We start from the raw sequence: 23968 nt of genomic DNA on the forward strand, positions 1-23968 counted from the left end.
AGTCATAGCTAGATTTATTAAGGATTTCTTCATTTCTTTCTCTTGCCTTTTTCTGTACTTTCTCATTGTTAAATAATCTGTTCTGTTGCAGCCACATATCTCCTTGTCTTGAGAGAGACCACAGCAGGTGATCTTATACTTTGTGTTCAATATGTGATTGCTTTGCTTTCATATTTTTTTTCAAGTAACTCAAATCAGGATGCTTTAGTGTGCTAACCCTAACTAATCAACTAAAACATAAGAATAAACAACAAAGGATTAAACAAATAGTTACACAGTACATGTGGAAGTATACGTTCGAATACACCTTGCAAGAAATGTTTTAAAAGTTTGCTATCATTAATCTGAATAATGTGAATTCATGTGCAAGACTGCAATATCCACCACAAATGCTAGTGAGGCAATACCCAATTGAACAATATCTAGAGATAATAAAGGTTTAATCTTTCCTGTGCTTATTAGTGATATTTTTCTTGTATGCAAGTTGGTTGTCCTAAGTAGTATTATTTATCTTCCTTTACTTAGATAGCAACTTGCAGATAAACGTTTTATAGACACAAAATGTTAAGGTGTTAGAAAAGTTAGAAAAACATAATGTTTAGTACTGTTTAAAAGCAGAACTCCAGAAAAACAGCTAATAACAGAACAGACATAGGAAAATATTTACCTGCCAAAGAATTTGTATTTTTGTTCTTGAGATTATACAGCCCTGCCAGACAGCAGAGCCCAGTTAGTGATATGTCATATTCACAATGTGTAAAAGTTTTGTTTTAAAAATGCAGAAAAATTCATATTTTATACATTTTTCTAAATTAAATAAAAAACATTTGGAAAGGGCTATCTGTCCTAAAATAAATACATTTTTGTTAGGATAGAGTATAAACACTAAAAATATATAGCTGAAGGAATTAGACATCTGAAAAATAATGTTCTTGGTCTCAAGGGAAAAAGTCTTGAGAATTAAACACTGCTACAGTTTTAGATGTAAAATGATTTAGTAAAGTATGACTAAACTTAAAATAGGTTTTTATTGTCTATTGGAAACACTAAAGCACCCTGATCATTTAAAAAAAATGTTTTCTGAACGTGTATTGGTATTCAGAAAACAAACCTATAGCAGCCATCTTCATTTAGCATGAAACTATTTCTTTGGTACATTATATACAATGTTGCCTTAGCTTGGACTATGTATTTGTATTTTGTGTCCCCTGTATATGATATGAATTACAGAAGGTAAAAAGAAAGACATTTTAATGGCTTATCTCAGTTGCAATAAACTTCTGTAATTCAAAGAAACCTTCTGGCTGCTATTGCTTACAATTCCTTAGAAAAATAATACTTTTTAAATCACTATCTGGAACAAGTACAGTAATCAAAAGCTTAGACTCTTGCTGGATTCACTTATCCCATATTTGTTCTTGGTCTGTTCCATGTAATAAGGAACAAGAAAAGAACTTCTAAAATGGTCACTTCTGTATGCAAATGTATTTCTCATCATTATTGACCTACTGATTTTAATACTTTCCCAGTCACAGACTTAAAGTAAGAATGTAGATCAGGTGAGCTAGAGAAAAGTCAGAAGTATTTATGTTTATACTTGCTTTAAGTCAGTGATTCCATGTATTGATAAAAAAAAAGGCTCTCTGTGACAGCCAGGGCACTACCATTTATTTTAAATAAAGACAATAGCAGACCTTGGAACAGTTTCCTTTATGATTGATTTGTGATTTTCATTACACACGTTGTATGATGAAAACTGACTTCAGTAGATTTGCTTGTCTTTTATTTTGATTACTTTATATCTTTGAGTGTCCATAGGTGTCCATCACAGATAAAAACAAGTTTTGTGGGAGATTAAGCCATTGTAACTTGAATAAGGTTCTGCTAGAATCCATTGCATTATTTTTGTTATCCTAACTCAATGGTACATTGAAGCACACACACACTGAAAGGTTTGCTTTACTCTGTCATGTGACATTTTCTTCTCCTGTATAAATTAGAGTGAGACAACTTCACTTTAAGAGCTGTCATTCCCACAACATTTAATGCAGTAATCTAGTTAACAACCAAAGGCATAAAGACTTGAATCTAAGGCCGATGAGCTTCTACTTTCACCCTATTCAATGCATTATTTATTGATGCATGTAATCATCATCATGATATGTTTATCATAGAATATATTGATACATGATTTATTTCTGTTATTTATATCATGTTGCAAAATTCTGTCTAGAGCTGCAGTTGTCAGCAAGTTGGACATACAATGATACACATAGCATGATATCAGAAAGACTGACCTGAATTTTAGTTTAGCCCTCTTAATAGGCCTTTCTCATTTTTTAACATTTTTTTCAATGTGTAGATCAATTTTGTATTTAGGTTTTTTCATTTGTGTATCAAACTTGATGTTCATGTTAAAATGTTTTAATAGTGACTGATTTTTATTGTATTGCAATGCGCATGCTCAGTCTGCTGCACCTTTTATATGCATTTTGGGTGCATGCTTTCTTGGTTGTGTATGTGTGAATATAACATGCATATATAAGGTAAACCTTATGAAAAGTATTTGGTGTTTTAGCATATTTGAACACACAAATATTATGATCTTCATTCAAGCACTACCCACACGTGACACATTTTACATATTAAACAAATTACACATTTCATTGAACTGACATGATGTATTCATATCATAAAATAAATAAAATAAAAATCCATGTAATAAAATCAAGTGCTCCAGATTAGGAGTCTGGTGTTTTCCTTGCTTTTAATGTGTATGGTATCATCTTGCCAAAATCAGAAAAGTTCTCTAAGGGCCTCAAAGAAAAAATGTATTTTATGTTTTTATTAAAGTTTATTACCTATACGTAAAGGCATTTTTTGAAGATCTAATGTTTGCCTGTTTAATGCTAAAAAAGGTCTTCCTCTCAATCTTTCTCTCACAAATATTACACTGTGTCATTTAACAAAGATTGATGGTGTGTTTTTATATAGCAATATATTTATGGACTGTCAGTTCAGCCATTATTCAGCCATTTATTCCTTGGAAGATATATCATAAACTATTGTGACTGATTTGATCTTTTTATAACTGGTCACTGGGTGACAGAATAAGTCTTGGTTTTCATGTGAATTGAAACAAGCAATGCTCTGGAATAAGGATAGGTACCAAATTGATGGGTGAAAAATGTAAAAAATACAACTCTAGGGTAAAATGAAGAAGCGTTATAAAATTAGGTAAACACCTATCACTTTCTTATATATAAGGAGGGTAAATCACTCCCATTAGCTACTAATCAAATGCACAATTTGCAAATGTGTCATCATAAAAGCAGACGTTGTGGAAGGACATTTCCAAACAAATTTGACATTCATCATTCTACAGGGAGCAAACTCACCTAAAGTTATGGCTATGCAATGTTCATAAAAATTGCAAAAAACTCGAGCTACATATCGGACTTTGCAGGTCTCGGTTAGAATGTTAATTTTTAAAATTCATTACAGCATGATTAAAAAAAATTTAAAAAAAATTATTTAAAAATATGGTTTGTTTGGAAGGTTTGCAAGGAAAAACCATTTTAAAAGCACAGCTTAGGTTTGCATTAAACAAATTAAAAGCCTTCTGGACATTCTCTCCTTTGGACAGGCAAGACCACATTGGAAATGTTTGACCATAGGTCACTGGACTATGTCAGTTGTGCAGCAGCAAATACTTGGCAAAAATTGGGTCATGCAATAGAATCATGCTCCAAAGCATTCCAGCTGAAAAAAAATAGAACATTGAAGTGTTGTAAATTGTTAGTCAAAGCCAAGACCTTTTATCTTTTATTGAATTCTCACAGACACCAATGTACTAAAGGATTGTTGTAAAGAAAAGTAGGCAAAACACAACAATGCTAGAGACTGATCAGGTCATACAGAGAATAAATACTTCAAGTTATTGCTGCTAAATGTGAATCTAAAAGCTACAGGGTTTCTTGCCTTCATTTTTGTCTTAATAAATAATGACACAGTGGAATCTGTGATGTTTTACAATTGAGGTTAGATTTTATTAATTTTAGAACTTTGCCAATGACCAGATATTTGTTTAATTATGTCCACCCCACTTTGTTGTTGCAGATGTGTGTTTTTTCATAACTTGTAATTTTCTAATACGTTTGACTTGCCATCCTTATTTTTTAAACTAATGAGTAATTTTTCTGTAGATGTTACTGTTCCCATTCAGGAATTTGTGAGATAAAATACCCAACCATTAATTATTGTTTTGTACCTACCTTTGTAAATCTTAGCAGTTGGTAAATCACTTTAGGAGTTTTCTCATATTGATACCTATTATTTAATTCTCTTATTTTTAGTTTCCTTGTTAGCTTTATGGTGGATGCCCGTGGAGGTGCCATGAGAGGTTGTAGGCACAATGGACTGAGAATAATAATTCCTCCTCGGAAATGCACTGCCCCCACAAGAGTGACTTGCCGTTTGGTGAAGCGCCATCGATTAGCAACTATGCCGCCCATGGTGGAAGGAGAAGGTCTAGCTAGTCGTCTCATTGAAGTTGGCCCTTCCGGGGCTCAGTTCCTTGGGTAGGTTCAAATACTAATTATTCATAGGTTATTGGGTTTTTACATGTTATACACATATGCGCTACTGTACTCCTAGAAAGTTTGTTCACTTTTATAATAGAGAACATTTATGACAAGGGTGTTGCTTTGAAAAGTCAGAAGGAGGTATTCTACAAAAAAACAAAAAATAGCACACCGAGTAACTAAAATAAATTAGCACGCTGAGGTTACTACTATTTGTACTCATCACTCTTACTGACTTGTACAGTAGTAATGTCAGTAATATACCACTGAATCTCCAAAGGGAAAGTAAATACAGAAATAAAGAGACCCACAAAAACAGTTGTTTAACTACCAATACAGGTCTATATCCATTATACAGTCTTTCTACTAGAAAGGAGCATATAACAATTGTATAGTTATTGTTTAGGAATTTATTTCACAGACAACCTAAGCACTGGCATTATTTGATAGTAACAATGGGTAGCCTATGCAATGTTCAGTTTGATAGGGAAATTATCATTTACTTTCTGCTTGTGGCCACCTTTACCAAAAGCTAGAGAAGGAGCATGATATATCAGTTACACAGAGGTAAGTAATATTTAAACAGAATTCTTTTTTGACATATTCTTGGTGGACGTCTCTGAAAAAAAGAGACTGGGTCTGATTTATTAAAGCTCTCCAAGACTTGGATGAACGTTCATCAGTGAGGCTGGGTGATCCAAACCTGGAGAAGATTTAATTTACTTTTTGTTAGCAAATCTTTTCAGTCCTAGACCAGATCCATTCCAGGTTTGCTGTGTCGCCCAACTGCAATGATGAAAGTGTATCCTAGTCTTGGAGAGCTTTAATACATCAGGCCCACTGTGTTAATGCAAATAATGAAAATGCATCTAGAGCAGTGTTTCTCAGCCTTTTAACATGAAATAATTTCACATCTAAAACTATAGCCACAGCTCACACTGGTGTTGGTTAAACTAGCCTGGAAATCACAAACAGCCCATTGCTCAAGGAACCCCTAGCGAACTCTAGAGCAGGGATCAGCAAACTCCGGCCTTTATGCCAGATATGGCCTAGCCGCTACTTCGTTCCGGTCTTTAGGAACTTACCAGTGCCGCAGTTGATATTACGCCGCAGCCGGCGTTCCCTGTTGATTGGCCAAGCCATTAGGGCAGGACTCAGAGTCTGGCCTAATGTACTCCCTCCCACCCCTTAAATGGCCTAGTGGCCATAAAAGTTTGCCGACCCCTGCTCTAGAGGAACTGTAGGGTTCCATGGAATCCAGGCTGAGAAACCCTGACCTAAAGTTTCCTGTACATACATGCAGTAGCCTAAAAACACCCTACCCTTATGATAATATCCTAGTATTCTAACAGGCAAGACTCCAAAACCCAGGAATATTGGAGCATGCTGCCATCTCCTACCCCATTCACATCCCCATTGTCCTATCACAGTGTTAAACTGCCTGGCATATAAATTGTGAAGGAGGCTAGAAGGGATTGCCAAGCTTCTGTATATTGGGGATTTGCTTTGTATTGATCTGGGAGTTTGCTGTATGCATTTGCAGCCCCCTTTAAGCATTTACTTTAACACCTGCAGTATTTTGCAGACTTGATCTCTTTAAAATATAGACTATTTGAAAGTGATAGTGTTTATGTCACATAATGCACTGAGAGTGATATTAGTTTAGTTACTGACTAGTAAATTGTACTTGCAGGGAAAAAATGTCTTCAATTTGGCTTATTTTTGCTGTGTTTATTTAATTGCATTACTCTGATGTGAAAAGAGATGATAGGTAAGCTATACTAATTGTTAAAGAATACTGTATATCCACTGCAGCAATTTTAAACAGATTTCCCAACATTGTAGCTAGATTTGTAAGCCTTTAGATCTACTTTTGACTGCACAAATTATTCTCAATATGGAAGAAAATAATTTTGTTGATTTTGCAGAGGCAAAAGCAGACATATACCAAACAATTTTAATTTACCATATAGGTTGACACTTCTACCAAATGTAAAACCAATACTTGTATAGCAGACTTAGCAAGTATTGGTTATTTGATTTATTCCTAACAATCTGGATCACCTTGTTTATATTGAAAATGATGTCACCATTTTATCATTTTAACTTACTTTGTTTCAGGGCTTTTGTTCTGCTCTTTGTGTTCAGTTTACATAAACGTGATATATATGATATGATGTATAAAACATTTTAGAAGATTGAACAACTAATACCCATTACATCATTGCATGACAGAGTTCATTATACCTGCCTGCCTCAAAAATAACAAACTCTGTCATCCGGCAACTAACTTTGAATCTTTCCATCTTTCCATGTTTTCATCTTTGCCTTATATAAATGGTAAGGCATACAGTATAGGGGTAAATAAGTGAATATAGGTCAATCAAAAAGCACTTTTTTGTTAGATCTAGGTGAAGTGTGGATCTGCTAACCACCATTGACTTTGGGTCAGCTACCCAGTACTTCCCAGCCCTTCTAAATTAGGTTTATTGTCCATATATTTCTATGGAGAATACACACCAGGGTTGGAAATAAGGGGTGGGCGAAACTGTGATTAAGGATTGTATCGACAAAGTGTTGGGACCCTGTTAATAAACCCTGCCAAACTACACCCAAAGCTAAAACAAGGCATTGGGTGGAGTCCAGCTTAACCGCATGTGCTAAATATATTGATGTGACATATACACTTTAAATAAATATTGCCTACTGTGAAACCTTTCTCCCTTGTAATTTTTTCATGATGATTGTTAGTGACTTTGACAGATTTGAACATGTAAAGATTGAAATGAATAATTCCACAAGCCTACTGAGGTAGTGGGATAGTGGGATAGAATACCACTTTGTGTTCCTTTTACTTTAAGCTGGCATGTAACACACATTTTTTCCTACTCCCAAACTGTGGCACCTCTAACACAAGCTGAAATTACTCTTACCTATCTTCTTTTTCCCACTGCTGCTTTGGATGTACTCAGTAAACTCCACCTTCCTACGGCTCCTCCCCCTCTAAATGAGGGAGAAAGCTTGGTCAGCCGAATCCTACAACTGGGACCTCCTGGGACCAAATTCCTTGGGTAGGAGAGACTTTAGATCAAGTTGATGGATGTCGGCCCCCCTCTCCCTATTCGTCTCTGTTGTTCTCCAACATTATTTATTTCTGTCGGTGATTTTCCTATGATCTGTGTGATTTTTTTTTAATGTGTCCCAGTTAGGTCTTTTATTCCCTGTGATTGTGTTTGTTTTAGTGTAGTAGTATGTGTTCCTCTTTCTTTTGACTTTTTTTGTGAAGTGGTGTTAGTTTTTGCTTGAGCATGTAGTTGTTTTTTTCAACTAGTGATTTACTTTAAATTTGTTTTGAAGCATCATAAATCACAACTATAGACATAATGTTTATTGTCAGTGACTGAAATCTTTGCGTTTAAGCCGACACTGAAAGATATTTAAATGCATGACACATCTCAAAGGAGCCACACTTTTTGCATTACATTTAATTTTAACATTCAAAACATTGAATATGTCATCTGTACAGTAATGCTACAGTGACTATAATTTTCTGACATTATCTGCAATGAATCTGTTGACATCAACACAGTTTGTGTGTGTGCTTGCACATTAGGAACCCCTGGTTTCTTTTCCCCATTAGTATATCACTTGCTTCATTAAATACTAAATGTAGTATATATTGTTATTCAGGCCTGTTATTGTGGAGATCCCCCATTTTGCGGCTTTGCGTGGAAAGGAGCGTGAATTGGTGATACTACGCAGCGAAACTGGGGATAACTGGAAAGAACATTTTTGTGAATTTACTGAAGATGAACTGAATGAAATCCTTAATGGAATGGATGAAGGTGGGACATACAGATATCCTTAAATGCCTTTATACTCATATTTGTGATAGATTTGGTAACTGTAGACCTCAGGGGAGGGAGTAAATCGCCTATGTCCCCTATATCTGTGATGACTTCAGAAAAGGCTTCTGTGGTGACTTCAGAAGTAAGGTTCTTGTCTCCTTACTAGAGATCAGCTAAAAAAATCCATATTATCTGAACTTTAATTTAGATTTATTCAAAACTAGATTAAAATCTTCAATGTTTAATAGTTAGTATAAAAATGGTAATGTTTGATGGCTTCCTTACTCAGTGTATGCAGTCAATAAACTGTATCGCTACCATCTTTTTTCAGTTCTTGACCCCCCAGAGGACCTAGAAAGGAAGCGCATTTGCCGCATTATAACCAGGGACTTCCCACAATATTTTGCCGTGGTCTCTCGGGTTAAACAGGACAACAACCTGATTGGACCCGAAGGAGGAATTCTGAGTAGCACTGTTGTACCTCAGGTCCAGGCTGTTTTCCCAGAGGGAGCCCTTACTAAGAGAATCCGTGTCGGCCTTCAGGTATTGTCATAACGAGTCAACACATTTCAAATACAAGCTGACTGGCTTTGTAAATTTATGTTGTTCCATAATTAGATCTTTTTTACCTGCCCTATGTAAACTAAAAATACATCTAAAGTTTTTGAATGCCTATTACTTTCAATAAGCACTCTCTTCAAATTGTTTCTTCCTTTAAGGCCCAGCCTGTGCATCCTGAACTTGTGAAAAAAATATTAGGCAACAAAGCGTCATTCAGCCCTATCGTGACATTAGAACCGAGAAGACGAAAATTCCACAAACCTATAACAATGACTATTCCTGTGCCCAAAGCCTCCAGCGAGGCGATGCTTAATGGGTATGGTGGGGACACACCTACATTAAGACTACTATGCAGTATCACTGGTAAGTTTACATAACCAAGCACCATTTTGACATGTCCTTTTAACTGGGCACCCAACACACTAAAATAATGCTGCACTTGCATGCGTTTATATGCCTTTCACGTGAAGTATTGTCAAAAAGATGCAGATACAGTGTGATTTGTGCTGGCCACTGTTTTAAAATAAAGTGGCCACCATAGGGGTGCCTAGGGGTTTACATGAGTAAATCTGGTTCACATGTGTTTTAACTTGTCCAATCCATTGTTCGTAAAGTGAACCTAAAAATTATAATTACTGTCATTTCTAACTTTTAAAAGTGCTACAAAATCCAGCTTGCCTGGTTGGCATTTTGACCTTTTGTCTTTAATATCTTGTAAATCACTGTCACAGAATGAGTTTGCAGCTAATTGCTGTATAAAATGTATGTCAATATGAGTCCTCTTTAATAGAAACCCATCTGTCCTGTAAACATGCATGCAAACATTTATCTGCAGTTCAGAAATTTTCACTTTCAGTCTACCTGTTAAATCCCCACCCTGCCTGTGGAAATTTTCACTGGACTGAACATATTTTTTAACTCCTTCATATTTTTAATTTTATTGCAGTTAGAATGCTTATAAGTCTTCTGGAAATACTGTCCTAATTGTTTTTTTTTATAGTTGGAAACAGTACAAAAGCAATCCATGCATTCATTAGTCACAGTTGTATGCTGTATGCATTTTGTTTTGTGCAAATAAATCACCTAAACTACATGAAAATTGTATAGCTGGTTTTATGCATATTGCTTTTTACTCTAATTTTGTATGAATTTACCCAGTATTTTGTAAACATACTGTATGTTTTTTGTGTGCAAATCTGTCGTTTTGCTGTGTTTTAGGTGGTACAACTCCAGCACAGTGGGAGGACATCACTGGAACAACACCACTTACATTCGTTAATGAATGTGTTTCTTTTACAACTAATGTATCTGCCAGGTAAGTTTTTATTTTCACAAAATGTTTTGTAAAAAAAAAAAAAAAAAAGAGAAATATTGGATATTGTTCCTACTTACGTAATATTTGTGCTGTAAATGTGAAAACCAAATAAATATACATGTAAAAAAACAGAAATAATAATTTTAACAATACATTATGAGCTTGGTGCTTGGTCAGATTTATGAATTAGTTATTGGGGTTGAGTTGCTAAATGAATATAGCCTGTTTACTGTGCAGCATACCAGCAAAGGATATTTAATGTTACTTGGTTAATAAGGTAAACATTCATTTTGCAAAGAATACCACATAACAACACATCACAAGAGAAAAAAAATATTACCTTCATTTTTGCTTGCACATGATTGGACGACTGATTCACTAAGCCAGTGTTTATCAACCTTTTTTTAGCCATGGCACATTTTTTTGCATTGAAAAAATCCTGCGGCACACCACGAATCAAAAATGTTACAAAATGACACTCTGTAGCTAATTCTCTTGTCTTTAAGAATAAACAAGGCAATTAAGCTACTTACTGCCACCCACTGACATGGAAGAGTATTACATTACTCTGCCAGTCACTACAGCACAGACACTCGACAATGGTAATTGGATATTTTCCCACGGTACACTAGAAGATCTCTCGCAGCACACTAGTTTGACGCGGCACAGTGGTGGAATACTAACACTTTTTTTCTTTAACTAGATGTTCTACTTCTATTTTTGTTTTTCTTTTCTCTCTTTAGGTTCTGGTTAATTGATTGCAGACAAATCCAAGAATCAGTTACATTTGCTAGCCAAGTTTACAGAGAAATTATATGTGTTCCCTATATGGCCAAGTTTGTTGTATTTGCCAAATCCCATGACCCCATTGAAGCACGCCTGAGATGTTTCTGTATGACGGACGACAAGGTGGACAAGACACTGGAAACGCAGGAAAACTTTGCAGAAGTTGCTAGAAGTAGAGATGTAGAGGTGAGCCTGTGAAAAAATCCAGAACAGTTTGATACATGTAGCATGGGTATCCACATTCCTTACAATATACTACCAGCAATTAAAATTAGTGAAGTCTTTAAAACTTGATTCAGTGATCCAGTTAATCACCATCCGTTCATTTTTTTTTTTTTGTTCCTTTGGAAGCAGTACTAACCTGGCTATACAAATGCAAACAGAAGGCTAGCTTATAAGCACACTTAACGCTGTTCTGATATCTGTCCATGGGCAACCAGTAATTTTGGAAGAAGGGTCATAAAATCACTTCATTCTAAGACACATCTAAGACCCATTGCAGATTCAGATCTTTTTTTTTTTTTGCTATCTTTGGGAATTAGTATCTGGCCTCTAAAGATTCTCTTTTTTTCAAGTTTGCTGCAGCCTGATTTTAGTGGTTGTTTTTTATCCATTTTTTGTTTTCTCAGCACAGGCTAGAGCAAGATTTTCATCAATGGATATGGATTACTGTAAGGTGTAGACTTTATATAATATGCTAAAGCTTTACAGACAGTGACCTTTGTACAGGAAAAGCTGATCTTTTGTACAGATACATAAGCTGCTTGCAGCAAATTACATGTGGTGATGTAGTAGTTTAGATGAGACTTTATGTATATTTAACTGCAGTCACACACCTGCCATTGCTATCCAGCACGTGCGAAGATTGGCGGGGTTACTAATTCCTTGACAGGTAAAATAATTCACTATCGGACAATACAAGTTGTACAGATTCTCTGAATTTATTTACCTTCCTTTTTAGAGCTTTATTGAGATGAGTGTGCCTTTAACCTCTCACATTGGGCCTGAATTTTTAAAGCTCCCCAAGGCTGGAGAGAATACACTTTCATCAGTGAAGCTGGGTGATCCAAAAAACCTGAAATGGAATTCTTCAACGTCTTATGTCATTTGCTAGAAAATGTTTTAAATCCTATACCAGATCTATTCCAGGTTTGCTGGATCACTCAGCTTCACTGATGAAAGTGTATCCTCTCCAGCCTTGGAAAGCATTAATAAATCAGGCCCATTTTTTCTTACTCCTGTTTTTATGTTCATTGCAGAAGTCACATAGGGTAGTACAGGAACTGTTCAAATTCCAGACTCAAGCCATGGGCACAACCCTCCCAAGACAAATTATCATACATACAGACATGTACTTTACATCACAGAAAGGCAGTGTGAACACCTTTGCTAAATTTGCTAAAGAAAATGTGTATTCCATTTTATCATTGAAATTTACAACCTTCTGCAGCCAGTTATTCTGTTTTCTTTTTTAGGTTCTTGAAGGAAAGCCAATCTATGTAGACTGCTTCGGGAACTTAGTACCTTTAATAAAGAGTGGTCAACACCATATATTTAGCTTCTATGCCTTTAAAGAGAACAGACTTCCCTTATTTGTTAAGGTAATTAAAAATTGTTGTTATAACAAGTAAATCTGTTAACACGTAATTTATTACATTTTCTTAAAGCTGCACTCCAGCTTTTCCTTCAGTCCTGTACAGTTCTACATGCTTCTCTCCTGTACTGTAATAGCTTCACCATATCTTCTATATAATACATATATTTATGTTTTTATGTTACTTGATGTTACCAGTCAGAATGGATTTTTTATGTTACCAATCAGAATTAAATTTTGTTTTAACCTCCATTACTATTTAAGCTATTAAACAAAATGTTCAAATGCAAAATCTAACATCAACATTATTTTTTATTACTAGGTTAGAGACACAACTCAAGAACCTTGCGGGCGCCTGTCTTTCATGAAGGAACCAAAATCTACTAGGGGCCTTGTACAGCAAGCCATCTGTAATCTAAATATCACATTACCAGTTTATTGTAAGGTAAGAGATTTGTTTATGTTGCTGTTTAATCCGGAAAATAAGGGATAATTTTCATCAAAGTTCCTTTCATAATTTCTTACGCTTTTCTCTTTGTATATTTTTTTATTTGGGTGCTGTGTATTTGGGGGCTTACAATATCATTTCATCTCTCCACCTAAAAGAATAATTGTCTGATACAAACACCATATTTATTGATACATTTTTTAAATGTTTATTTTAGGGTATGTTTTCCCTCTAAATTTTTAAAGCATTTTAAATTCTTTAGATTTATTCCTTATTTTTTCCCTGGGTATCGTTAATTTAAAAAACCCTGTAACTTGCCTGAACACACATCTTCGTAACTTAGGTTGCTGTGAGCTGTGCTATGCATGATGGGCAAATAAAGTCAGGCTTGGCTAGCTGCAGTGGCACTTCTTGTGTGTACTTATAAGGATCGTTATATGTGCAAAATGTAAAAACTTTTGCAAAGATAGAATGATACAGCAAATTGAGGAATCATGAAAAGAGTAAGTGAAAACACAGAAACATTTTAATGCAAAATTGTCTGCATTATTTTTCTGCTGTCAGTTACATTGTCAAGCTTGTGAATCTAGGCTGGAGTTCTGCTTAGCATGGTTTAGACTTAATATATTTTCTCTTTTGTTTTACTCTTCTATTCACCTGGCATCTTGTAATATGAAGGAATTTGAATCAGATCAAGAAGATGAGGTAATATAAGTTTCTCTGCTTTAAAAAATGGTTAAATAATGTCTTAGTATTATTTTTTATTGTCTCATTTAAAACCAAAACTGATAAGAGTATTTTCTAGCCAATTAAAACACCTGACAGCTTTATAATTGTATAAAAGGACTGTTTCTGCACAGCTTATGTTGCCATTATGATCACCAATATTTTTCTGTTGTTCGAACACACTAAGATTGATGAGAACAACCAAAACTCCCTGGTGGACAAGAACAGAGATGGAAACAAAGGCACAAAAGTGATGACTTTGGATAATCCAAGATGTGTTAGACACCAGGGACTGATTTAGCCCCTTTGGTTATACATATAACTAAACCCCTCCCAGGCACATAGCTGTGGAAAGAAGGCACCCATAGGAGAAAATTCAGCAAATTTTCTGCTAGAGAGGCCAAAAGTATTCCCTGGGCTCAAAATAAAGAACAAAATTATTAACAAATAACCAAAGGATTTAACATGCAGATTTTAATTCCCTGCATATTCAAAATTTGATCTAAAAATGGGTGGACACACATCAAGTGACACACAGTTACATGGAAGATCGCTGGGTGAATTGGGTGAACCAGTAACGCCTAGAAAATGTAGAGATGAAAATTCAATAATAGACTCCTAAGTGTTTAAAAAAAGAGAGATTCACTTTGTTGTGGATTACTTAAATGTCATGTTTTCTAACAGTGTTTCCCTAGATGATTCCTTCGCCTCTGTTGGTGCATAACCTAAATCTAGGCTGTACACAGCAGATTCTAGCTAAAAGGAGGACTTTGATAAAATCTATAGAGCAATGCCCTAATTTTTTTACTAATACTAGAAATTGAAAGGAGATAACACAATGGCCCTAAAGTGTCTCAGTTACAGTATACATATTTTTATTTCTATTTGGTTAGGCCTCTAAAAGATTGCAAGAGACCTAGAAGCATTGGAAGAAATCGTGCAAAGTTTTAAGTAGCAGTATGACAATAGTACTGCTGATATATACATACATACTTGTATGCTGTGGCATTTTAGAAAGTTGTTGCATGTGGCCTGCTAATACTGAATTAGGAAATGCTAGTACAATACCAATGAGAAACAATGCTGTAAATTTATTCTTAGCAAATGTTTTATTTTTGTGTGTTTTGGTATAATTTATGTACAAGCATTTTGTTTAATTACTACTTTTTCTTTATTGTAGGGAAATTTCAACTCTGAAAAAAGTAAGTAACAAATATTATATTGCTGTAAACCAAATTAGTTTTGATTGATTCTGTTAAATGAAAGCATGCAGTTTTTAATTAAGCTAATTTTCACTAAACTATCACTAATCCTGCTTTGGTAAAAATGCTACACATAATATACTAGCACTGTACCAGTAACCTTATGCAGGGATGTAAGCAATAACATTACTAATTAAACTGCTAAAACCCCTTTTCCTTGTTACTGACTTTTCCTGTTACCTTCCTTGTTATTCCTGCTACAATGACCATTCCATTTTATGTTCTGCTGTGCATCTGTTGACATGACATTGTCATATCATTAACCAGCTAAATGACTGTATCAGTTTGTATGGCATCACCCGCTGTCCTCATGAAAGGTTTTCTGCTGGCATTATCATTAACCTTAGTAATTGGACTTTGTGATGCTTGCTCACAACAGATACTGTCTCCTTGCTTTAGATGACAGTCAACATTACTGTGGTGAAGTTGAAAAAAATGAACTGTTCAAAAAAAAAAAGCAGTAAATTCATATGACCCGCTTTTCTTCTTAGGGGGAATGCAGCTTTTTATGAAATGTGCTGTAAATCTTACCTCCTAGAGGTAAGGCTCCAAAGGACAATAATGAGAACACACGCATTTAGTTTCTCTGATTCAGAATAGGGTCAACCTACTTCAGTCTGCAAGTGTTCCTACATCTCCTGTGAAACTTAGATTAGTGCAATAGTTTCTGGCCTTTATTATAGACATATAAATGTCTCTATTTATGTCCCAGCTAGGTTGCAAATGTCCTTGCCTACTGCACCATATGCATTCTCTACAAAAAAAACAATATGGAGAGGATAACTCTCTGGTAAAACAAGTTTAATAACCTAAGAATGCACAGAAATCACACCTTTAATGTAACTGATTCTACTAATAAACTGAAACCAGGATGAAATTAACTGAAATTAAATCAGTTTTAAATGGCATCACTCTCCATGAATGTGACTTGTCTTAAATGAGAATATCACATATAGCTCATCCTAGACAATGTTATATAACTTAGACTATAAATATAACTTATATATATTTTTTTTAAACCGTAGTAGAAAGAGACTTTGAATGTATATGGACTACTGTAAATAAATGCCCTTTAATAATATTACATTTGTGCTTACCCTAAACAATGACTGAGCCTACCATAATATCTGGGACTCCAAACTAAGTTAGGTTAGCCTTTCTGGTAACATACAACAAAATTTCCACATTGTCTGATCTTGGCTAGGACATCCTTCTTGGTAACTGATGCACTTCACCACAGTATGTTTGCAGATTTCTTTTCACATCATTTTTTTTTCAGGTTATGATGGCAAACATAACCTAAAGTTGTAGCCCCTTTGCTTTGCATGGAAATAACTTGACTTACATAAACAGCGCGTGTGTGTTCTGTGTGGATGTTTCTGACCTTTTGTTTGCGATGCATAACATCTTGTATTTCAAATCATTTTTTTGTTGAGCCATGAATACTCCTTTTTTACCTTTTAGTTTTCAGTTCAAATCACACCTTATGTGTTCTCAATACCTAAGGATTTTCCAAAGAGGACCATGCTTGAACCTTATAAATATAAAAACACAGATTCAGATAATCATTCCTCCCTCAATTTCTTCCTATATGAAATACTGTTTTGTAGCTGGTTCATGTTATTTTATCACCAGCTCTTTTGCTGCAAGAAAGGATTCTTTACCTTTGTTTAAATACAATAATACATTTTGGGATAGCCATAGACATGAGAAGATTGTTGTTGAATCAAAATTAAACAGGGAACATCCAAATATCCTTTGGTTGACCAGTCTTGGAAAAATAATTAACTAACCCTAACTACTAATGCAAACATTTGTTTATTTACCAATGTCTCTGTGGAATGACTTTACAGCAGTTGGATCTTACAGCCTTGTTCTCAAGTGTGTGGGTAACATATAGATTGTTATGGACAGTTCTGATTTTAGATAAAAGATTCCATATCTTTATCTAAAAAAGACAATTTAGAGATGGGATGATTGTTGTTTAATCCAGCGATTTGATCTTTTCACCCCATTCTTGTGTCTATGGTTAGCCCTATTGATTGTTTTGGACAGGTTTCCTTCCTGAGTCTTTTCAAATATATGAGCGTTCTGAGGTTACATGATTGCTAGGCTGAGAAGAAGAGGGTCAAATAAACCCAAAATTGATTTTTTTTTAAATATCATCCTTTACTGTCTAATACTTACCTATGAGTAATAAAGGGGAATACCAGTCAAATGCAAATCTTGGTTATCAGACAAGTTATCCTTCAAAGGAAATTTGAGTTGCCATTTGGTCTCCACTGTGCTCTGCCTGTTTGTTTTATAGCAATATAACAATAAACCGTTCAGTTCTGCTACATGCACCATGGAGATGGCTGCCAATGTATGGGGGAGGCAGGTTGGCAACATTTCTAGTAAGAGGAGAAGTCTGCATATGAAGTGGGTTACCCCCTATTTTTGGCCCTCTGATCTTGAAAACATATTGTAACCTGTCCTGAAACTGAAAGAAAGAGTACAAGAGGCATTGCATGAGTAAATTAATTTTATTTTTTACTGATGTTTCAAGCCTGGTAATATATTGAAATAAATTGGTTAACCTAAAACCTCCCTGGCAGCAAAAGACTAACAATAGTATACTGCACACTGACATATACATATTCTTTATATAATGTCACATTTCTAAATTAAACATTTTCTACTGGTCCTTTTAACTTGTTTTTCTGGCAGTTTCCTACCACTGTCTTTCTCCTGTAGGCTATCGACAATCAACAGTCTTAGCTTCTGTTTCTTCTTTTCTTTCTACTGGTTGTATAGCATCTAAACAATCTTGAGATGCCTTTGTTCAAAAATCCCATTTTTTGTCTTGTTTTTAGTAGTTAATTTTTCATTTTCTGTATTGTCTTAAATTTGTTGTTGTCGTTGTTGTGTTGTCTGCGTGAATGTGGTAAAGTGCGCATTCTAAGCAAGTTATTTCCTGCCCATTTTCCTTCCCAGTTTCCTTTAGCATGACGTTCAAGACTGTTTGGATCACCAGCCCATTCCAATCACTCCCCCCACCTCAACTGAAGTGATTATTTCCTTCATATTTACATTATTCAGTTTCTGTTTATTTATTGCCATTTTATGTTAATATTTCTCGTTCATCTCCAAGATGATGAAGAGACAGAATCCACAGAAACCTCCATCTTGAAAAGCCATCTTGTCAATGATGAACCAGTATTAGCAAGTCCGGATTTGCTGTCTGAAGTGTGTGAGATGAAGCAAGAACTTATAAAAATGAGTGCAATACTAACCATTGATGCCACTCAAAAACCTGTCACCCTCAAAGCAAAGGACTTTGAAAAATCAGAAGAGGATCCAGGAGAACCATTTGAAATAGTTGAAAAAGTAAAAGAAGATTTAGAAAAAGTAAATGAAATTCTTAGAACTGGAACGTACGCCAGACAAGAATTATTACATGATGGTGCCCATTCTTCAAAATCATATAAAAAAGATGAAGACTGGGTTATTTTAGGGAATGATGAAATTGAAGAAGCCAAACGTAATGCATTGCTTGAAGTTGCAGAGATACCATGCGTAGAAGTAATATTAGACAGAGGTCAGAGGCCGAAAGTAAAATCTGATACAAATGAAATGGTAAATTACCTTACTAATGACTTAAACTCCTATTCAAGTGATTCTGTAGCTTTTTCTGCAACCGAAACAAAGCAAAAGGAGCAACGTAAACTGCCCTTAGAGATAAAAAAACCAGTACGCAGGAAACTCAAAGAGAAACAAAGGGAAGGGGAACTTCAAGGTTTAAGTGACAAACCAGGACTGACGAAATTTAGTTCTGAAGAGTCCTTAGATGATGAAATAGGTCTTACTCCACCAGTTGTTCAAAGTGTAAAAGAGGTATCTCCTGTGATTGAGGAGACACCAATTGGATCTATTAAAGATAAAGTGAAAGCACTTCAAAAGCGAGTTGAGGAAGAAAAAAAAGGATTAGCAAATACATCAAGTAAGCAACAGTTGAAAGATGTCCTAAATGAGCCAACAAAGCAGCAAAACATAGTCCATGCAGTTCATCCACTGGTTTCTCCGTCATCTAAAACTGAGAGGCTAGAGGAGACCATGTCAGTGCGTGAGTTAATGAAAGCCTTCCAGTCAGGCCATGACCCATCTAAGGAGAAATCTGGTCTGTTTGAACACAAAACTGTAACATTACCAGTAAAGAAACAGACCTCTATTGAAAAGAAATTACCAGAAAAATGTATGACTGATAGCTCAGACTCCACTATGCAACAACCAGGGTCTTTAGGAACAGAACCAAGTTTACACTATGAGGAAAGTGAGACATCACAGACGTCCCATGCAGACTTAAAATCTGTTTCTGAACACATCAGAATATATCAACAAAGCAAAATATCTCTTCCTATTACTACTGCAGAGCCAGAAATGCACAAACGTACAGTGGAGGAAAGTAGTGGTTTACTAGTTGACAGTGAAGCTGTTAAAGAAAAATCAAATATAAGATTAAGAGTAAGCATAAGTGACCAGGATGTAGATCCACAAATTAGTCCTGACAGAAAAACATCTACAGACTTTTCTGATGTTATTAAAGAGGAACTTGAGGATAATGACAAATATTTACAGTTTAGGCATCTTCCAGAACCAGAAGGGGCTCAGTTAAATTTAGATCAGGTTTTAATTAGTCCATTTAATATATCATTTCCATCTGAGTATGAGTCAGAGGAATTCATACCTGCTTTACATTTGCAAAGTGGTACAAATGATGACAGCTCAGACAGCCTTAAACATGAAGCACCTGCAGATTCCCCAAGTGGTAGTTTATTGGAAGGTACACCTCACATGAGTTCAGAGGATAGTTTTAAACATGAAGGTCTTGCAGAGAGCCCAGGAACGAGCCCTGAAAGCCTCTCATTTTCACCCAAGAAATCTGATGAACTTAAGCCTGCAGAAACAATTACATATATAAAAGAGAATAAAATTGATAAAAAAAATGCAAAAACTACATCAGATAACGATGGAAATTTGGTTAAACAAGATCAGACTATTGTCATTGAAACTGTAAATTATGCAAAATCTGTAGAAACTAAGGATTTAACCATGTGTACAGATTTGGCGAAAAAGGACAGTTGTTATACTGTGAAAAGTCCTCAGGGTTTAGAACTTAATCTTTCATCACAAATACTACAAGATGATGATGTGAGTCCTATGGCAGATGAATCAGTTGCAGTAAGCCACAAAGATTCACTAGAAACAAGCCCAGTGTTAGAAGATAACTCTTCACACAAAACACCTGATTCACTTGAACCAAGTCCTTCAAAAGAATCACCATGCCGTGATTCCCTTGAGAGTAGCCCAGTGGAACAGAAAATTAAATCTAGTGCTTTCATAGGTTCAGCCCTTCACTCTAATCTAAAAGCAGATTTGGCAGCAGAGCTTGTTCATCGTTCAAGGCTTTTAAGGGATCCAGATGGAAGTAATGAGGATGATAGCATTGAACAAACATCACTTATGGAAAGCTCAGGAAAGAGTCCACTTTCCCCAGACACACCCAGTTCTGAAGAAATAAGTTATGAGGTGACACCTAAATCTCAGGATGTACAGGCATTTTCAATTATTTCAAAGCCAGGCATAATACCAGAAGTTTCAGAGGAGCAAGAAGATGATTCTGAAAATGAACCAATAAAAAGATTTACTCCTGAAGAAGAAATGTTTAAAATGGTAACAAAGATTAAAATGTTTGATGAACTTGAGCAAGAAGCAAAGCAGAAAAGAGAATATAAAAGAGAACTTAGACAAGAAGAATGTTCAATAGTATCTGATTCAGATACTCCACATGAAGATGACACTGAAGTGCATGGCATCAAGTTAGTGCAAGATGAGGATGTGCAAATTGTAGTAATGTCCGTGGAAAGCAGAAAAAGCTCTTCCTCCTCAGAAAGTGAACCCGAGTTAACTCAGCTGAAGAAAGAAGCTGATTCTGGTCTCTTGATGGATCCTGTTATCAGAGTTCAGCCTCCATCTCCTCTTCCACCTAGTGTAGAGTCTAATTCAAGCCCTGAAGAAACTACATTCCAACCAATTACACATGTAAAAGATGCATTCCCTGTAGAAGAACACCCATTTGTTGAACTTGACATGCATAAAATGGACTCTGATGGTCATAGCAGACATGGAAGCACTAACTCTATGGAAGATAAAACTATTCAATCTGAAAGAAAAGACACAGTTGATTTAACAGCACCAAAAGGCATAGAATCTGCTGAACCAAGGAGCCCCAATGGCCTAGTAGCTGAAAAACATGTAGATATTCGTGAAAATTCTGAAGATATAAAACATGAGAAAACATTTCAAATTTTATCTGACCATAACGTTGAGTCTAAACCACCAGAACATCATACTACCCAGTGCTTACCACAAACAACATGCTATGAAAATGCAACACAGAGTGGCAGTTCTTTTGTGCCACCAGTAAATCCTGAAATCACAGAAACATTTAATACAGCAATTATTTTAGATGATCATTGTTCAACACAGTTCTCTCCACATTCACAAAAAGAAGAACCAGAGTTTGACAGTAGTAATTATGTGCCCGAAATTACCAGTCCTTATGAAAATGTCCCGATAGACCAATTCTTTAGGAGTGATGACATTTTACCACCCCCACTACATGAAACTGGTTCATCAGGTATACAAGAAAATTGTAACTTACAGCAAGACAAACGGACACCAAGTTGCCCTTCTTCCAGCGGTGACTGTTTTATAGGAGATGATGTGTTAAGTACATCTGAGGGTCAGAGTGAGAAAATTATCATCACTAAATCTGATGTTGAGCCAGACTCATGGAGCTCCATCAGAGAGGATGATGCAGCTTTTGAAGCAAGAGTAAAAGAGGAGGAGCAAAAAATATTTGGTTTAATGGTAGACAAACAGTCACAAGGAACAACCCCTGATACCACTCCAGCACGTACACCCACTGATGATGGTACACCAACCAGTGAGCAAAATCCATTTATGTTTCAGGAAGGTAAACTTTTTGAAATGACACGCAGTGGAGCCATTGATATGACAAAAAGAAATTATGCAGATGAAAGCTTTCACTTTTTCCAGATAGGTCAGCAGTGTGGAGAAATTTTGCCTGATGATATTAAAGAAGAGAGTGGCGAAGAGGAATCTCCAATACCTGATAGTTTATCTGATCCCTTTTCTACAGTAGACACTGATGCACTGGAGGTATTACGCAATACAGCAGAGTCACCAGTTGATACCTTATCAGTTTCTGACTCTGATTTTGATGTTGCAGATGATAAAGGCTTAGAAGAGGCCACAAAAGCTGAACAAAAATCAAGAATTCCAATAAAAATGGGTATTTCTGCAGCTTCAAAAACATCAAGGAAAGATAGTTCTGAAACAACTGTAGCAGAAATGCAATCCACTGATATTTCAGGAACACGGGAAGCCTTTGAAAGTTTTGCAGTTTCTTCATCCTCTTTAGATCAATCTGTGGTCGATATGAAAATACATTTTACAACTTTTCCAAAGTTTGAAGTTTCTGAACGTGATGAATCACCAGATTCTTCACCAGAAGAACAGAAGTCAGTAATTGAAATTGCAACTGAATCTAGTCCTTCCCTTGCCTCAAAATCCAAAATTCCTGTAAGGTCTACTTCTTCAGGGTCTGAAGAGCATTCATCACCTACACATATTCATACTGAAGAAAGATTATCTTCAGAAAGCCCAGTTGTGGAAGAACAAAAGCCAAAGTCCAAAATCCCTGTCAAATCAACAACTGCAAAGTCTGAGCAATGCTTCACATTTGTGGATGTGAAAGCTACAGAAACTAACAAAGTCCCTGTAAAACAAGATTGCAGAAGCAAATCTGAGTCTGATGCCAGTGTATCAGATTCTAAAATGAAAACTACTAAAACAAAAAGCTGTACAGAATCACACTCTGAGTTTACAGAAAAATCATGTCAGATTGTGGAAGAAGAAAGTAATGAAGTAACTAAGCCAAAGTCATATGCTTCAAGACTGCCTGTTAAAATGAAGAGTTCATCACCTTCCCAAACAGGGACAGCAAGTGAACAGGAAAGGTTCTTTGAAATGTATAAGAACTCTATAGATTTCTTTGAAGAAATTAGTGATGAAGCCTCAAAATTGGTAGACAGACTTACCCAGGCTGAAAGGGAACAAGAGCCAGTATCTGATGATGAGAGTAGTGCCTTTGAAATTTCAGTCATTGAGAATGCTCCAGTGATTGAAACTGAACCTAGCATTCAAGAAGACATCTTTGATTCAAGACCAATATGGGATGAGTCAATTGAAACTCAAATTGAACGCATTCCAGATGACCATAGCCATTATAATGTACAAGGTATTTGCCACAAAATGTGGGATTCCCTCTAATATGCATGTCATAGTTTTTATGTGTTCTGTGAAACATTAGTTGTTGTGATTGGTTTTGTTCGTGCATGTTTGTCTGTTTTTGTTTTTTTTACGTCATGGTTGTTTATTGAAAGAAAAACAAATCTCAAGATTGAAAAGTAACCAGGTTCAATGTAAATGTCTGCATAGAATGTTTTTTTTATACTGGCTGCATTTTTTTTATATTTAAATATAGGAATGTGTTTTGCCATAAAAAGGTTATGATTTAGTTTTGCAAAGCATAGGAGGAGAAAAGCTGCTGATACATGGGTTACTGCTCAATAGAAAGAAACTTACAAATATTACAACACATACCCTTTTTTCCTGGGATAATTTAGACTCTTTCTGTTCATAACTACCATATTTATAGAAAAACAAATTGAGTAATTATCTATTACACTGAATACCCACTTATGGACTGTTTAAATAT

The 23968-nt window shown here is 35.5% G+C and overlaps 1 protein-coding gene across 30 annotated transcripts in view; it reads left to right on the forward strand.

Moving 5' to 3' along the window:
- Positions 1-23968, forward strand: part of ANK2 (ankyrin 2) — a 281636-nt gene that overhangs the window by 236680 nt on the left and 20988 nt on the right. For 15 of the 30 annotated variants that reach the window (XM_072405742.1, XM_072405741.1, XM_072405735.1 and 12 more), the window contains 13 exons: positions 92-127; positions 4356-4580; positions 7556-7654; positions 8274-8428; positions 8763-8974; positions 9151-9355; positions 10211-10307; positions 11051-11279; positions 12569-12694; positions 13010-13132; positions 13814-13840; positions 15042-15063; positions 18257-23488. In XM_072405742.1, coding sequence (XP_072261843.1) covers positions 92-127; positions 4356-4580; positions 7556-7654; positions 8274-8428; positions 8763-8974; positions 9151-9355; positions 10211-10307; positions 11051-11279; positions 12569-12694; positions 13010-13132; positions 13814-13840; positions 15042-15063; positions 18257-23488 — 6788 coding nt within the window. The remainder of the gene's footprint in view (positions 1-91; positions 128-4355; positions 4581-7555; positions 7655-8273; positions 8429-8762; positions 8975-9150; positions 9356-10210; positions 10308-11050; positions 11280-12568; positions 12695-13009; positions 13133-13813; positions 13841-15041; positions 15064-18256; positions 23489-23968) is intronic. The other 15 variants (XM_072405743.1, XM_072405744.1, XM_072405756.1 and 12 more) reach the window with 4 other exon arrangements.

This window comes from Pyxicephalus adspersus, chromosome 3 (assembly GCF_032062135.1).
Source record: "Pyxicephalus adspersus chromosome 3, UCB_Pads_2.0, whole genome shotgun sequence".
Taxonomy (NCBI): Eukaryota; Metazoa; Chordata; class Amphibia; order Anura; family Pyxicephalidae; genus Pyxicephalus; species Pyxicephalus adspersus.